Here is a 16,310-nt window from a genome sequence, read left to right as displayed (position 1 = left end):
AGACCCATTAGGCTGTCCTACGATGGCACATCAAATCAACAGCCCCAATCCGATTTGGGCCCACCAACATACTACCAATCGATCCAAGTCCTCCTTCCAGGGCGGACCATGATGTGTCCACGTTTTAAAAACCATCAATAATAAGTATAATAATAATAATAATACAATGAGTTCAATCTAAAATCAATCAATGCGAATAACTCCTTGCCATTGTGAATTTGTAAGGCCCAACCTATTATATTTATTTATGAGAGAAGTGTTCATACGCAGCTGCTCAGATAGCAGCTCCTTTAAAAGCTCATGTGGCCCTACATTTTTGAGGTGATCCAAAGCATTCATTTGGAAGGCCCTTTCATGGATAGGGCGTGTATCAAAAATCAACCCTTTAGGATCATTCTAACCCTGTCATTTGTGGAGGGAAAAAATTGTGAGAAACAGTGTCTGTCCATTTTTCCCTCCACCTTTGATTGTGTTAAGATGATTCTATAGGGCTGATTTTTGGTACACACCCTATCCATGGAAGGGCCTTTCAAATGAATGCTTTGGATCACCCCAGAATGTGGGCCACATGAGTTTTTGAAGCAGCTGCTCAGATAATCCTGTCATTGAAATCAATTGGTTGGTTGGCCCACTCTCATAGTTGAAAAAATGCATTATTATATGATCCATGATTTTATAGATTAAAAGGTGGAGTTTCATTTTATTATAGCCGCTTAGTTGGAAAATCTTCACCGTTCATTTGGACTCTTGATCTTTTAATTGTCCATTTTGCCGCCACTACTTAGACAGTACTTACTTCCCGATTATTATGGGGCCCACGAGGGGAACCTATTGATTTGACATTTTCCGGCGGACGACAAGACTCGCACAGGATTATTCCGTAGCTTAACCACAGACAAATATGTCCAAACGAAATCCAGGAGATTTCTCGCTAAATATCCGCGACCGACGGTATCAATTGCCTGTATCAAGTGGACCCTACTGCTATCTGCCGGTATATCCCACTCCCTACACGGCTACACCCCACGTTCGTCATCAATAATTTGACCGGATCCGTGGCGCGTTGGGAGTGGTCGACCACCCAGACTCTCCCCACGCTTGCTCGTGTTGTTTTACTTCGTTGCATCGGCGATGATTTTTTCGCCCCAAGTAAGATAATGCCCTCCCCTGTAACGTGATTTGACGTCAGAAATCGTTAAAGTCTGCCCACATTTCAAGGGTAGCGCATTATCCTACAGAGAGGCGAAAAAAATCAACTCTCTTAGGTTCCCGAAAAAATTTTAAAATTCCAAGCATTTGGTATTTTTATATTTCCACCCTTTTGTTAGTCTTCGAGTATAAACGACTTTATGTTCAAGAAAATACATGCTTCTGTGTCCAATATAAGGGAGATGATATTTTCACCCCTCTGCAGTACGCATTCGCCCCCTTGTAACGTGAACAGTGGGCAACTTTAACTTGTCAAATCACGTTAAAAGGGGGGCGAATGCGTACTGGAGGGGTGAAAATATCATCGCCCTAATATAATTAGGAGAGAGATTTCGGGCCCTTTGGACACTGCCTACCGTTTTAACCTGTCGTTAAAAGGCCATATGGGAGTGGTTTGGTAGCAGTTGAAGAAAAGCTTTTAATGGCGGAAATGCAGGGATTCCACTTCCAGGTTTCTTTCCATATTTTCACTCCTTTCTCACATGCAACTGCAGACTTTGCTTCTGCAGAAAACTAATTTTCCTTTGAATTCTCATCTAAAATTATCTTATGAATGAGTCTTTCCTGAATTCGAATCCTTTTCTTCCAAGCAAAAACTTGTCAGATAAATAATCAAATACGTTACGATTCCAATTAAAAGGAAATGCATTCTGTTTTTCTGATTATTCTTTAACGATCTGGAATCGGGAAAAAAAAATTCGAAGAGGCTTCGGGATTTGCGATCCTTGTTCTTTTTCTTCTTTCTTTTTTTTTTTAGTACTGGAGCTCGATCTTTGACGAAGCTGGAAGAAAAAAATAGCTTATTTCTTGAAATCTACAAAATCAGGTGAGCTTTGCTGTTCTTCAAAAATAGTTAGATTCCGAAATCAGAAAAAGTAAAAGAAAAGAAGAAAAACACAGAAGAAAATTTCTCGATATGTTACTCATTTCAAATTCAAAGCGAGAAATCACTCTTCTTTACCGAAACGGATTGATATTTAGCAGATAATTTCAGCAATGCCTCGTTTTTGAACCAGTGCTGTCTAGAAAATGATAATTTTTACAGTATCTTTCAGAGAAAATGGATCTTGATCTCACAGAAACGACGAAATATTAAAAAAAACGCAATTTTCCCTGTGATTTTCAGAGAAAATAAGCAGATCCAAAGAAAAATGGATATTTCAGTCTTTTTCGCTGCCATTTTCTTGCTCGGATCTCTTTTCACACCTTCGATCTCGGATCCGGTCCAAGATAAACGAGCTTTGCTCGATTTTGTAGAAAATCTCCCTCACGGACGCTATCTGAACTGGAATTCGGACTCTCCTGTTTGTCAAAACTGGACCGGAGTGACCTGTAACTCTGATCATACTCGAATCATAGCCGTTCGTTTACCTGGAGTCAGATTGAACGGTCAGATCCCTCCAAACACTATCAGCCGTCTATCTGCTCTTCAGATCTTGAGCCTCAGATCCAACGGTCTAACTGGCCCTTTCCCTTGGGACTTTTCTCAACTCAAAACCCTAACTCTTCTCTATCTCCAATTCAACAACTTTTCCGGTCCTTTGCCTTCAGATTTCTCTGTATGGAAAAATCTCTCCGTTCTTGATGTATCTTTCAATGCCTTTAATGGCAACATTCCTTCATCGATCTCAGATCTAACTCAACTCACGTCTTTGAATCTCGCTCAAAACTCTTTTTCAGGCAAAATCCCCGATCTCAAACTCCCTAATTTAAAGCAACTTAACCTAGCTAACAACAATCTCACCGGAACAGTGCCGGAATCTCTCCGGAGGTTTCCAAATTCATCTTTTTCCGGTAACCAAAATCTCTCCTTTTTAGACGGTTCTTCGCCACCACATTCCCCTGTTAACCCTAATTCACCTTCGCCATTGTCAACCTCGAGAAAGACTCGAAAGCTCGCCCAATCGGCGATATTGGGAATTATTGTAGGAGGTTGCGCTGTAATTTTTGTTATTTCCGCGATTCTGCTGCTTGTTTGTTGGTCGAAAAGGAGAGATAAAAATGGGGTTTCTGGTAAGTTGCAGAAGGGCGAGAGATCGCCGGAGAAAGTGGGGGCGGGGAGGGATGAGGAGAATAATAGGATTGTGTTTTTTGAGGGGTGTCGATATGCATTTGATTTGGAGGATTTGTTGAGGGCTTCAGCTGAGGTGCTTGGGAAGGGGACGTTTGGGACAGCGTATAAGGCGGTTCTGGAGGATGGGACTACAGTAGTGGTGAAGAGATTGAAAGAGGTGGGTGTGGGGAAGAGGGAGTTTGAGCAGCAAATGGAGATGGTGGGAAGAATTAGGCATGAGAATGTGGTTGAGATGAGAGCGTATTACTATTCCAAGGATGAGAAGCTCATGGTCTATGATTACTACAGCCAGGGGAGCGTCTTCTCCTTGTTACATGGTATGATACTCCTTACGTTGTTCTGTTTTCTTAACTGTTTTGGTAGCTCTGTTCTTTTTTAAATGAAAAGTTAGGATTTTGCTCTAATTTGCTGTTCTTGTTGAATTTTGAGAATCCATTGTGTGTCCAAAACTGATTATTGCACTCAAATTTGGGCTTAATCTCAAATTTGGGTTTAATTTTGAGGCCAAGAATAAGTTTTGGACTCACAATCGATCTTCGAAATCCAAAACAAAGAGGGCCTCAATGTAATTTTGAGTCCCATAATCAGTTTTGTTACTTTTGTACTCGCAATCGGTACTCAAAATCCAAAACAAACAAGGCCTTGGGTTTTAACCCTTGAATGTCTGTATTAATACTATAGCTCTCAGGTGTTGTTACTTGATCCCTTGGTTTTTTGGTGCTTGCATTTACTGTTGAATTTTTAACTTTTAACTGATATTTTTTTGTTACAAGCTTTTAGTTTCCTGATAGTTGTTCTTGTTGAATGAAAGGTAGCTGTTCTTGAATTACAAGGAAATGACCAAAAGCATCTTGTTGTTTGTTGAACATCTAAGAACTTGATCAAATATCTTATGTTGAACTGATTAATGGTCTGGCACTTTATATTCTCACATCTATAACCACAGTTTATTTATTAGATATATCTACGCATTATTTTGTTATCAAAACTATATAGTTAATCTAGAATACAAAACCAAAATCAGATTCACAAAAACTCACCTCTTTCAGTCATCGTATGTTTTGATGATAAATCAAGGCTTTGGATCTTCCATTACATCTCTCTGATTGAATTGATCTTGCAATGGGGCTAGATCTTCCTTAGTCGATCGATGATAGGAGGGACAATGCCATATAAGTAGAGGCCTCGTGTTAATCTGCCTGTCGTTGACAGATGAGCTCTCTAAGCCTTATCAAATTAGGTTAGCTTTATTAGATAAGCACCGTAACCTAATGTGGTTGACATACACTAATCCATCCATGTCCAATTAATTAGGTGTACTAAGTACCCGTTTAGCTCTATAATCACTTTCAGATCATTGTTATCCATGGTAATTTCAACCTCTTCTTCAATCTAGACCTTTATGGGCGCATAATCAACGGTAGCTCATTTTAGTCTTACATTTTTTCACTTGGACAATCATTGATTATAAGACCAAACTTATCATTAATGGTCAAAGAGGATTATCATGACTAACACCTTAATATCTTGATCATATCTAATAAGAAGCATCGGGATTACTCATCTCAATTGGTGTATGGCAAGGTCGGAGGCACATGTAGCATGAGGAGGGCCATGCCCCCCCTCCCCCAAATGACTTGCAAAATCCTTTCTATGGTGCATGGCCGTACATGCATGCATAGCTAGTTTAGAGGCCACAGTCCCCCTATGACCAATGCAGGCAAGTGTAAATTAGTTTACCCCCCGCCCCGCCACCTCTCCCAAGTGTAAATTCCTGGCTCCGCCCCTGGTGTATGGCCTTCTATTGTTACAAATATCATTAATTTCATTCACATGGATCGCTGATAAATATGAAACATGCAGTATAGAATTAACATCTTCTATGTGGTTATCTGCGTTAAGTCCAAGATCAGTCCTCTTTTATGGTACTGAAGAGGATATCAGTCTTCTTCCTACTCAACCATGTTTTGATAATGGGACGAACTTACATGTGTCTTACAATTCCAAAAAAGCTCACAACAGTCAATCAAAGAAATGTAAAACAAGGTGAGTTTGTCGTATAATAAAAAATTGGTCGCACCAATATATGTAATATTTTGAAAACAGCTAATATCTGCAATATTATGATAATGGCACTACTCTGATTTACACTTTTAATTAGCTTTTAACTCCTGTTACAATACTCAAGATGCTATCTGAGTAGGAGTTGGAATATTAATCTTGGATGAATACAATTAACTATAATCAATGCTTAGATAGATCCGTTAGGAGATAATTAGAGAATGAATCAATGGTATCTTTCTCAAAAAAAAAAGAGGAGATAATTAGAGAAATAAGAATGGTGAAAAGATAATCCTAATCTAAAGTAGTTGCCTAATCTAGCCTACCTACCTCATATACCACCTAATCAATCCAATGGTAGTATCTATGTGAGATCTCACATATTCATATTCCAACACTATCAACATCCAATCATACACCCACACACGTGTTTATATATGTATATGTATGTGTGTGTGTTCAATGATTATTTCATACCTTGATACATTGCTTAACATTCTTAATCTTGCAGGAAAAAGAGGTGAGCATAGGACTCCTCTAGATTGGGACACCAGGCTGAGGATCGCTGTGGGAACTGCAAGAGGCATTGCACGCATCCACACAGAGAATGCAGGAAAACTCATCCACGGGAATATCAAATCTTCCAACATCTTCCTCAATGCCCAACACTATGGTTGTGTATCAGATCTCGGCCTAACAACCTTGATGAACACAACAATACCCCTGTCTCGGACACACGGATACCGGGCTCCAGAGGTGATCGACACACGGAAATCATCACAGCCATCAGATGTCTACAGTTTTGGGGTGTTGCTTCTTGAGCTTCTCACAGGAAAGTCTCCCTTAGATGCATTGGGAGGCAAAGAAGTGGTGCACTTGGTCCGTTGGGTTCAGTCCATAGTCCGTGAGGAGTGGACAGCAGAAGTGTTTGATATTGAGCTGATGAGATATCCCAACATTGAGGAAGAGATGGTCGAAATGCTGCAGATAGCGATGGCGTGTGTTGTGAGAATGCCGGAGCAGAGGCCGAAAATAGAAGAGGTTGTGAAGATGATTGAGGAAGTGAGGCGGGTTGAGACTGGAAATCGTACTTCATCTGAAGCAGAATCAAGTGGCCAAACACCTCCAGTTCAGGCAAGTGATTGATTCCCCACTTCCACAGTAAGCCACAATTACTCTGGTGTGATTTATATGTTGTGTGTAGAGAATTTATATGATGCCCGGCCGTCAAAATAGCAAGGGCTAGGCGGCAAACCACCTAGCCCTTGATTTTTGATCTGGTCAAAACACTCAAAAAAGGTGTTTTGACCCGATCAAAAATCAAGGGCTAGGTGGTTTGCCACCTAGCCTTTGTAGATTACCCGGTCTGCCATCATATAAAAACTCTTGTGTATATGTATGTTTTCTGTGTTTGGGTTCTTTTCATCTTTTCTTTTCTTTTTCTTTGCGGCGAGTATGATTTTACTATGTACCGATTTGTCCGTGAATGATTTGAAATAATGCAATGATATGTTCTCTCATTCTCTCTCTTGTGTTTACAAGGATGGTACAAGAAAGAAAGATTGGGAAGAGGGAAAAAAAAATGAAATATCCTCGCGTATTCACTCTAGAGTAGAATTGTGCCTCTTCTGAACCTATGTTTTCTGTTGAATGTTGGAGAGGGATCTCTACATGCGTCTTTGAAGTAGAATTCTGGGAAAAACAAATTGTTCAACCCAGAGAGAAAACAGGCCGTTGGGATACTCTTGGGCATAGTTACAAAGGTCAGAATTCAGAACAAATTTGTAAAAAAACTGATGTGGTTTTTATTCACAACATATCTACCATACATGAAAGAAATGGAAGTATGGTTTACTGCATCTTTAGTTTTCACAGCCTTTTTTTCAATATATTTGGATTTCCTGGATTTTAAGCAGAGTTTTTTGTTTCCTGGATCTTCAGCCTTTTCTTATCCTCTACTCATTAGTCCCTCTCATATTACAAGAAAACAAATCCCTCTTCCACCCTTCCTCACCTTTGTGTAAGCTAATAATCCAGGAAAACAAATGTGCCCTAAAGAGACTCAATAGTTTTAACATTGATCATTATGGCCACAGAGTTTGGGACTTGCTGAAGACATAATGATCAATGGCACCAAGGCTTGGATGTGCTAGGCCCACCACGGATAGACCAGGGCCCTAAAAAGCTCCCTATCAGACCCCCACAATACTGGGCTTTTAGTGGGTGGCTTCTGCCATGTAACCGTTTTTTTTTTTTTTACAATCTCAGTAACGCCCTGTTCATTTTGGATTTTGATAACGAATTAAAAAAAAGGGCAGCCCAGTGCCCGAGGCTCCCACCATTGCAGGGCCGAGGGAGGGCTAGATGTACGCCCTAGTGTACAGAGGGGGCTGATTCCGTGACCAGCAGGTCACAATGGAGCAACTTTACCGTTGCACCAAGGCTATTGGACTCGAATTGGATTTTGATAACGCATTGTGAGTCCAAAAATGATAATTTGACTCAAATTTACGTTCAGGACTCAAATTGGATTTTGATAACGAATTGTGAGTCCAAAAATGATTATCTGGCTCAAATTTACGTTTAGGCCCCATTTGCTTTTGGATTTTGAGAACCACGTGAGTCCAAAAATGATTATTGGACTCAGAAGTAAGGCCCAGTTTGTTTTAGATTTTGATAACAAATTGTGAGTCCAAAAATGATTATTGGACTAAAATTTACATTTAGGTCCATCTGTTTTTGGATTTTGAGAGAACCATGTGAGTCCAAAAATGATTATTGGACTCAAATTTACGTTTAGGCCCCATCTGTTTTTGGATTTTGAAAACCATGTGAGTCCAAAAAAGATTATTGAACTCGAATTTACGTTTAATTTTGCGCCCAATAATCAGTTTTGGACTCACAATCGGTTCTCAAAATCCAAAACAAACAGGGCCTAAATGGTTGATGTTTACCCATAGGGAGATCCGATGCGATGGAGGTTAGACCACCAGTTTTGTTACATTGTTCACATATGATGGGACAAACAGATTATTTTTGGTTCATTGTTAAGGGTGATATACAGATCAATGTATAAATGTGATCACAATGAATAGTAGACATACCAAATGCTGTGTCTTATCTATTGGTAGACATATCCAACCCCAAAAGAAGACTGAAACCCCACAATCAGGATCCCTTGTTCAAATTCTAGTGTAAATGAGGGCTTCTTGTATTGTGCATATCAGTAGCAATGCGTCCAGGTCTTGTAAAACCCATTGGTACATTTGAAAGAGAAGACAAGTGTTAAGTACATGGCCTTGAAAAACATTCCAGCAATGTGTCCAGGTCTTGTAAATTGGTACATTTGAAAGAGAAAAAAGGAACTGAAAAGAAAGATTACGTTTTGGGGAAATGAGACCCTGAAAGAATATACCACAAACAATCAACATACAAAGAAATTAGACGGTGCAAAACTCAAAATCACAACTCCAGCTCAAACCCTGCTGTGAATTCACTTGTTCACGATCCTCGTTTTAACGCCTCCTGCGTTCAATAATATTAAAATGTTAAACTTCACAAATATTTATCAATGAAATTTAAAAAAAGGACCCTTTTTCATCTTGCAGTGTTGTATTATGAATATACAGCCTCAATCTCCACCTAGACTGATAAGACCGATAATTCATCCAATGGGCTGCGATATAAAAGTTGAATTGATCTGACTGTTCATCTTTACGCCCATTGAAGTTGTACCGTTGCCCATTTTAATTTTACCCTTCCATTTGAACATGCTGTGTATGATCCAATTCTGTGATTTTTTTGTTCTGTTCTTTTTTTACCATGGCCCATTCATAATGGACCCATGAATCATCCACAAATTTCCACAAATTTTTTTGTTCTGTTTTTTTTAACCATGGCCGACAAATTTCTTGAGAAATAAGAATGGTAAAAGAAAGGTAAGATGAATGGACCTTCAACTTCCTCAAACTGAACTTCCTTGACCATTGCAGCAGCAGCATTGTATTCAAACCTGTATAATTTCGCAAAATTGTGATCCTTATAAATAAAAGGAGATCAAAGTATCCTAGACACTTGACACTGATAGTCAGTAGAAGAGGGTGAGGTTTTATTGATGAAACATTTAGCTCATATGTCATCCATTAATTTTAACTACAATGAGAAATAAAGAAGAAATTATCTCACTCGAGAGGGATGCAGCTACGTTCTATTTTAGTATAACTAGAAAAAAGACATGCATCAAATCTGTGATGCACAAGATCATATGGAACCAAAATGGTACCATTAAAAAAACGAAAATGGTAAAAACAAGATTCCTGATTTGCAATCTAAGTACTTAAAGAAGGTTGGAAATTTGAAATCTAAAAGACGGGTGAATTTTTATTTTTTTTTTGAAAGATAACAGACGGGCTAATTTTGAAAATAAAAAGATAGGCTTCGGGAAAAAACAGCATTTGTGGCGATTGCATCTTAAGAATGATTACTTAAGGGTCTGTAATCCAAGGGTTTTGGATTTGCACACTTTAGACTTTAGAATTCTTAGATTTATACTTAATGATTTTTTCACATTCGACACTAAATAGACAGATGTAATAGCTAAAACCTTATCTTCAATTATACACAATATAACTTAGAATTATATTTAATGAACTTTTTATATTATATATAGATTTATATCTCCAAATCTAAGAAAAAAATTAAGTCGGCTGGGGGAGGAACGCGTCCCGAAAATCATTTATTGGCCATGAAAGGTGGCATTTCTTATTTTAAGCGAGATCTCTTAAGCTTCCGAGGAAGGAGAGATTCACCCCCAGCTGCTTAGCCTCCAAATTTAGCTCTCTTTTGAAAGACTTTGATAAACCCTTTCCTCTGAAAATCAATTATACACAATATAACTTAGAATTATATTTAATGAACCTTTTATATTTTATAGATTTATCACAAAATGACACATCATTTACGATAAGTTTAGAGACATGAAGCAAATAGTGACATTAACAGGGACATGTACCTGTTGGAGAAAGCAACCTCGAGTTCACCAGATGCGCTCTTTGTAGCTTCTGCTAGTACAGTAACAATCTCTGTTTTCCTGGTGCTGGCCATAAGGCAGTCGTACTCAGTCGGAACAATAATTGCAAAGAAATTATCACTCAGTTCACTCAAACACAACTTATCAACCGCGGCAAGTGCTATTCTCCGTTTAAGTGCATTAGTTTCTGGGTCTATAATATAAATAGCAAAATCTGTAATTAAGAGAGTACGTCGCTTCATCTTCCCCGATCCAGTGAACTTCAGGATTTTATCCGCAAACAGAACTTGCCGGTCACCTGTAGAAGTAGAAGATGAAGGTATATAAGCCCAAAAGAAGAAGGTACTTCTTTATACATGCAATGTTTAGGTACTTTTTCCCGCTTCTTAAGAATCTTGAATTCAGTCAGTTGGATTGTACTTACAGGAACAACTTGGAGAGTGTTTTTAGTAAAGATAAGGTGCAAAGGTTGCTTTTTCCTTGAAGGGTGACAAAGCTCCGAGACATTATGGCTTTTCCAACGCATTTTTTTTTCATTAATTCTATGATAGTATTAAAGGTGATTTAATGGCTGTCTTTGATGACTTCTTCAGAGGACAAAATTAGAAAAGGAGACTCGGACTGCTTTCATTTCTCATTCCAAAAAATTATAGGGTGGAAAGTTTGCCTGACTTTCGACTTATTAGCTTGGTGGGAAGCATTAAAAAGATCTTGGCAAAAGTGCTAGCTGATAGATTGCATGGTCTGATGGGAGAGATCATTAACAACACTTGAAGTGAGTTTACTCAGGGAAAGACAAATTTTGGATGGAGTCCTTATTGATTTCTACTATATGAATAGGAGGCATGGAATCATTTGTAAAGTTGATATGGAAAAAGCTTACGATATGGATGAATGACAATGCATTGACCTTTTGATGGGCAAAAATGGGTTTTGGCAATAGATGGAGAGGTTTGATAAGAAATTGTGTTTCTTCGAATTGGTGCTCAGTTTTGGTTAATGGATCTTTAAGTGACTTCTTTAAGATGACTAGAGACCATTGCCGAGGTGACCAATTAACCCCTTTTTTCTTTTCAATTATGGTTGAGGCCATGAATAGGATGTTCGACAAGGATCGTCATTGTGGTTTGATTGAAGGCTTTAAGATTGGTCAATCGGAGGTGGAAATTACTCATCTGTAGTGTGTTGATGACACCCTAGTCTTTAGTAGTGATGAAATGGTTTTGTGAATGCTATGAGGCCATTTTTGGTCAAAGGATAAATTTTTTTCCAAATCAATTGTGATGGGTGTTCGCTTGGATGGGGAGGAGTTACGAGTTTGCTAGGATGATTGGACAATGGAGTGGAACGATTATAACTTCGTATCTAGGGCTTCTGGTGTGTGTGGGGAGATCCCCTATAAGCTTGTCGGACTTTGTACTCGAGAGGGTGCAGAGAAAATTGATCAATTGGAAAAAAATGACTTCGCTCACTAGGCGGGCAAATAAGTCTCGTGAAAGTTGTTCTATTCGATCTCACAATTGATTTTATGTCCATTTTTTTTGTTCGTGCAATGTTGATGATAGAAGTGAGCTTATTTAGAGAAACTTCCAATGGAACGATATGTAGATTGCAGGAAATATCACCCAATTAATTGGGACAAGGTGTGTTGTCCTAAGCATGGTGGTCTTGGCATCAGGAGGTTGAGATTGATAAATAACACCCTTCTTGGTAAGTAAATCTGGAGATTCGGTGTTGAGAGAGATCATCTATGGCAAATGATCATTGAGGAGAAGATGGACTATCTGATGATGTGTAACTCACACAACTATCCCAATCAAACATGAGAGAAGACTCTGATACACCACTAAATTCGTCTAACCTCACCACCATCTAACCATAGGAAAATAATGTGACAAATAGCATGTGTCGATCTCAAAGATCCCTTAATGATCCTCCTATTCTTCTCATTCCATACCCACCACAACATTGCAACCAAGACCAGCTGCCAAAGACACCTACCTCTCGGAGCCAAGAGGGCCCATGAACCAATCATCTCATCAATATGCTCAGGAAGAAACCCCAGGGGAGGCGAAGACCGACGAGGAGATGGATGATTCGACAATGTGTAACTCGAGAATAACATACCAAGCAAACATGAGAGAAGACTCTAATACACCACTACACTCTCTTAACCCCACCGATATCTGGCCGTAGAGAAGATAGCATGACAAATGGCACAAGCCGATCTCGAAGATCCAAACTCCGTTTGGTTGCCGGAATTTTTTTGGTTCTTGGGATTGTTGTGGAACAAAAAACTCCTTGGGAGATTGGTGGAAAAAAAGACTCCCTGGAAGTATCCCGGTAAAATAAAAATCCCATGTTTGGTTGACCGGACTATGGTGGGAAAAAAATGCTTTGTTTGGTTGCTTGAACTGTTGGGAAGAACAAAATTCTTTTGCAAGCTTATTTTTGGTTCCTGGGAGTATTTTTTTTTTCCAGGGTAGGGTTTCGTGCGGGGTTATTTTGGTTCCTGGGATTATTTTGGGCCCAGCAACCAAACGTGGGTTTCCTGCGAAAATTCCACAAAAGTCCCAAGAACCAAAAAAATTCCGGCAACCAGACGGAGCATTAAAGATCTTCCTATTCCTCTCCTTACATGCCAGCCAAAACATTGCAACCAAGGCCAAATGCCAAAGACACCTACCTCTCCAGGCCAACAAGAATATGCCCATGAACCAATTTGTGACTCCCGAGTTACGATGGCCAAAAGGAAAAGCTCTCCACTCGATCACATATTTCACGACCACATCCTTCCACAAATGAGAATGCTCCTCACCAAAGCACAACAATCTCTTTCTCAGAATAGCTGAGTTCATCACTCTAAGGCTTCTAAATGCCAAGTCGCTCACCATCTTTGGCTTACGGACCACCCCAGCTAACTAAATGATATTTTCTGGTTCCTCATTATTGATTATTCTATAGAAAATTCTTATGCAGCCTTCCAATCTCCAATCTCTCACACTAATAAGTCATTGAAAGAGGGACATAAAGTAGACTGCATACCGGCAACCACACACTTAATAAGAGGGATATGACCCCCAAAGAAAAGTGCAACTTTTTCCAAGGAGATCACTTCCTCTCCACTCGCTCGATCATTGGATCCCACACACTCTTATGAGATCACCCTATGCACAATGGAAAGCCCAAGTACAAGTTAGGAATAGCTGCATGCCTACAAGCTAGGATGAGAGCAAAGTCGTCCAACCCCCTCCTATCCAACCACACCCCCATAACAGATTACTTGGAGAAGTTGACTCTTTGACTAATTATCACTTCATAACCACACAGCACCGCCTTAAGGTTCATCACCTTCTCTTCACTAGCCTCGCAAAGTAGAAGAGTATCATCTGAGTGCTGCAAATGTGTGATTTCACATCACAACCTTTAGGTTCATCACCTCCTCACTAGCCTTACAAGATGGAAAAGTTCAATCTAGGTACTGCAAATGTGCGATTTCCACAGCCGAGGGGTCTCAATACGAAACCCTGAATAAGCCCACCGCCAGGAGCTTTATCAATCATCTGGCTCAAAGCTCCAGCAATAATGGTGAATAGAAATTGGCCACAATGGATTAACTTGGTGAAGGTCCTAAATATTTTGAAAAAGCCTTTTGGGGTATCGTTCACCGATATTGAGAACCATTAAGAAAATACACAAGACTAAATTCACCTCCTCCATGTCCTCGGTCTCGGTTTTATCAATGAAGCTTCTTTTACCATTCCAAAAAAAAAAACTCTTTTCCTTATCGACCTTGCACAACACACTTCTATAGTCATTTTTGGTAGAAATGAGAAATCAAGGCACACATTCATAATGAGAACCACATTAAGAATCTACTAGTTGGCCAATTTAAGGAGTAACACATGATCCAAATGTCGTAACACATTACCTATTGTAAGAGCAAAGCATTTGATTTATGCGATTTAATCATAACATATGAACATCCTTTTGCAGTTGGGCATGTTTAGATGCCTAATTTTGCATAAGATAAAACTTTACTAGAAGGAGCGGGAACAAAAGTAAATTAATTTTTTTTTTAAAAATCAATTCATTCCCAAATTAAATTTTTAAAAAAATATGAATTTAACTTTTGGAAGGAATACCTTGCTTTTCCAAGATCTTAATGAGATAAGGATCGGAAGAAACATTGAGATAATCCCCTTTGAAATCTCTGTGAAGAGAAGCTCTTCTTCGGACCTTCACCCCCATGAAAGGCCCTTGATCATCCGTCACGTTATTGTTCGAAGCTTTTAATCGGATCCTTTTCTCGTCTTCATCGTCCTCTCTGCTCGGATTCTGGATTTGAACCCTTCTCACAGACTTGAATCGATCCATCACGCCCTAGGGTTTGTTTTCTAATCTATCCCGATGAAAAAGAGAGCGTGTTAATACTGATTATCGAGACTGTTGAAAAGACGAACCCTAGAACCATTTTCTCAAATAGATGGTGAGTCATTCTCGTGTATTCCCAAAAAATCCAGCCTAAATTGAAGATTAAGCAAAGGTGGGCGATAAATTCGAACTCCCTATAGGATAATTCGCACCCCTTTAATGTGAATTATGTAGGGCTGTTCATTCGATTAAAACCGAACCGATTTTACCAAAACTAACCGAACCGCAAAATTTCGGTTACCCAAATATCGTAACCGAAACCGCAACCAAATTATACAATAACCGAATCGAACCAAAACCGAAAAATGATTCGGGTTGCTCGGCTACAACCGAATAATGGTTCATTCTTTTAAAACAAGATAAGTTTTATATTAAACCTAGAAGCAAGAACCAACTACAGGAATCAGAACCAACCTGCAAAAGCTTAGGCGTTGAGAGGTGGTTGTGGATAATGAACAGACCCTCCTTCTTTTAAAGCTTTAGAGTTGAGAGAAAGAACAAACCAACAACAGGAATCACAACCTACAAAAGAAATAAGAAAGATCAAATAAGAAAAAAAATCAAGTTTAGCTACAAAATATAGGAACCCTAATATGCCATGAAAAAAGGTCTTTCTCTTACCGCTAGGAGGTGGCCGGAATTGAGAGGTCAGAGGAGGAGCAGCTGGCCGGAATTGAGAGGTCAGAGGAGGAGCAGCGAGTAATGGCAGAGATAGGAGCAAAACCTAGCTCTCTCTCTCTCTCTCTCTCTCTGCCCTTTATTAAAATGAAAAGAAAACCCTAAGATTTAACTTAAGTTTTAAGTTTTAAGTTTTAAGTTAATCACCCCCTTTTTATTACACAGGACAACCCCCTTTCGTTTCTTTTACTCTTTACAGATGTCCCAAGTTTAAAAAAGGGGGTGAATAAATTGAGTATGTCATTTCCCTTATCCCCAATAAAAAAGGTGCTGAATTTATCACTTCCCCAACAGCAATCAATGGGCCATGTCATCTCTGATACAAAATGGGGTGGATTTAGAAAAATAGGGGGGGGCATAACTGAGTGAGATCGCAATTAATGAGGATGTGTGCTACGCCTTTCTCAACAAGTTAAGCTACTTTATGAAGAAATGTATCAGGCGTGTGTCAGTGGAGGACAACATTTAAAAATGCCTAGGGTCGTGAGTGTTTTGCTTCTTCCCAATAAGAAAAAAGCCTGCGTGCCTAGGGTCTCGAGTATTTTGCTTATTCCCAATAATCCCAGCCTATTCTCATTATTTGATTTTCGGTCAAACCGAATAATCTTTAGCTAAAAACCGAAACCGAAACCGATATCCGAACTTTGAAATGAAACATACCCGAAACCGAACCGTTACACTTGCTAACCGAACAGAAATAACCGACCGAATTCGGTTCAGTCCGTTATTTCGGTTTTAAGCGATTAATGCACACCCCTAGAATTATGTGGCAGACTTTAAAGTGGTGTGATAATGCTGTAACAAGGAAGAAAAAACACCTACCAA

At 39.3% G+C, this 16,310-nt stretch overlaps 2 protein-coding genes across 4 annotated transcripts; one reads left to right on the top strand and one right to left on the bottom strand.

Moving 5' to 3' along the window:
* The first annotated feature begins 1,685 nt into the window (after positions 1 to 1,685).
* On the top strand, positions 1,686 to 7,236 carry LOC143890432 (Leucine-rich repeat protein kinase family protein). 3 transcript variants are annotated; one of them, XM_077395111.1, is made up of 3 exons: positions 1,686 to 3,600; positions 5,856 to 6,505; positions 6,887 to 7,236. In XM_077395111.1, the coding sequence occupies exons 1-2, from the start codon at positions 2,361 to 2,363 to the stop codon at positions 6,488 to 6,490; spliced, it is 1,875 nt and encodes a 624-aa protein (XP_077251226.1). In that variant the 5' UTR covers positions 1,686 to 2,360; the 3' UTR covers positions 6,491 to 6,505; positions 6,887 to 7,236. The 3 variants fall into 3 exon arrangements, 2 of the variants coding, with proteins under 2 accessions (XP_077251226.1, XP_077251225.1); XR_013255186.1 differs by lacking the exon at positions 6,887 to 7,236 and adding an exon at positions 6,676 to 6,864 and having other exon boundaries at positions 1,688 to 3,600; positions 5,856 to 6,590; XM_077395110.1 differs by lacking the exon at positions 6,887 to 7,236 and having other exon boundaries at positions 1,688 to 3,600; positions 5,856 to 6,637.
* Positions 7,237 to 8,589: 1,353 nt separating this feature from the next.
* Positions 8,590 to 15,573, bottom strand: LOC143890431 (myosin heavy chain-like protein). Its single transcript, XM_077395109.1, has 6 exons — positions 15,429 to 15,573; positions 15,222 to 15,329; positions 14,519 to 14,775; positions 10,356 to 10,671; positions 9,298 to 9,356; positions 8,590 to 8,869 (listed from the first exon to the last, which is right to left on the bottom strand). The coding sequence occupies exons 3-6, from the start codon at positions 14,748 to 14,750 to the stop codon at positions 8,838 to 8,840; spliced, it is 639 nt and encodes a 212-aa protein (XP_077251224.1). The 5' UTR covers positions 14,751 to 14,775; positions 15,222 to 15,329; positions 15,429 to 15,573; the 3' UTR covers positions 8,590 to 8,837.
* Positions 15,574 to 16,310: the final 737 nt, after the last annotated feature.

Source organism: Tasmannia lanceolata, unplaced genomic scaffold (assembly GCF_043159265.1).
Source record: "Tasmannia lanceolata isolate RefF3 unplaced genomic scaffold, GAP_Taslan_0.1 ptg000013l, whole genome shotgun sequence".
In the NCBI taxonomy this organism is placed as follows: Eukaryota; Viridiplantae; Streptophyta; class Magnoliopsida; order Canellales; family Winteraceae; genus Tasmannia; species Tasmannia lanceolata.
This window is presented reverse-complemented; position numbering and strand designations above follow the sequence as displayed.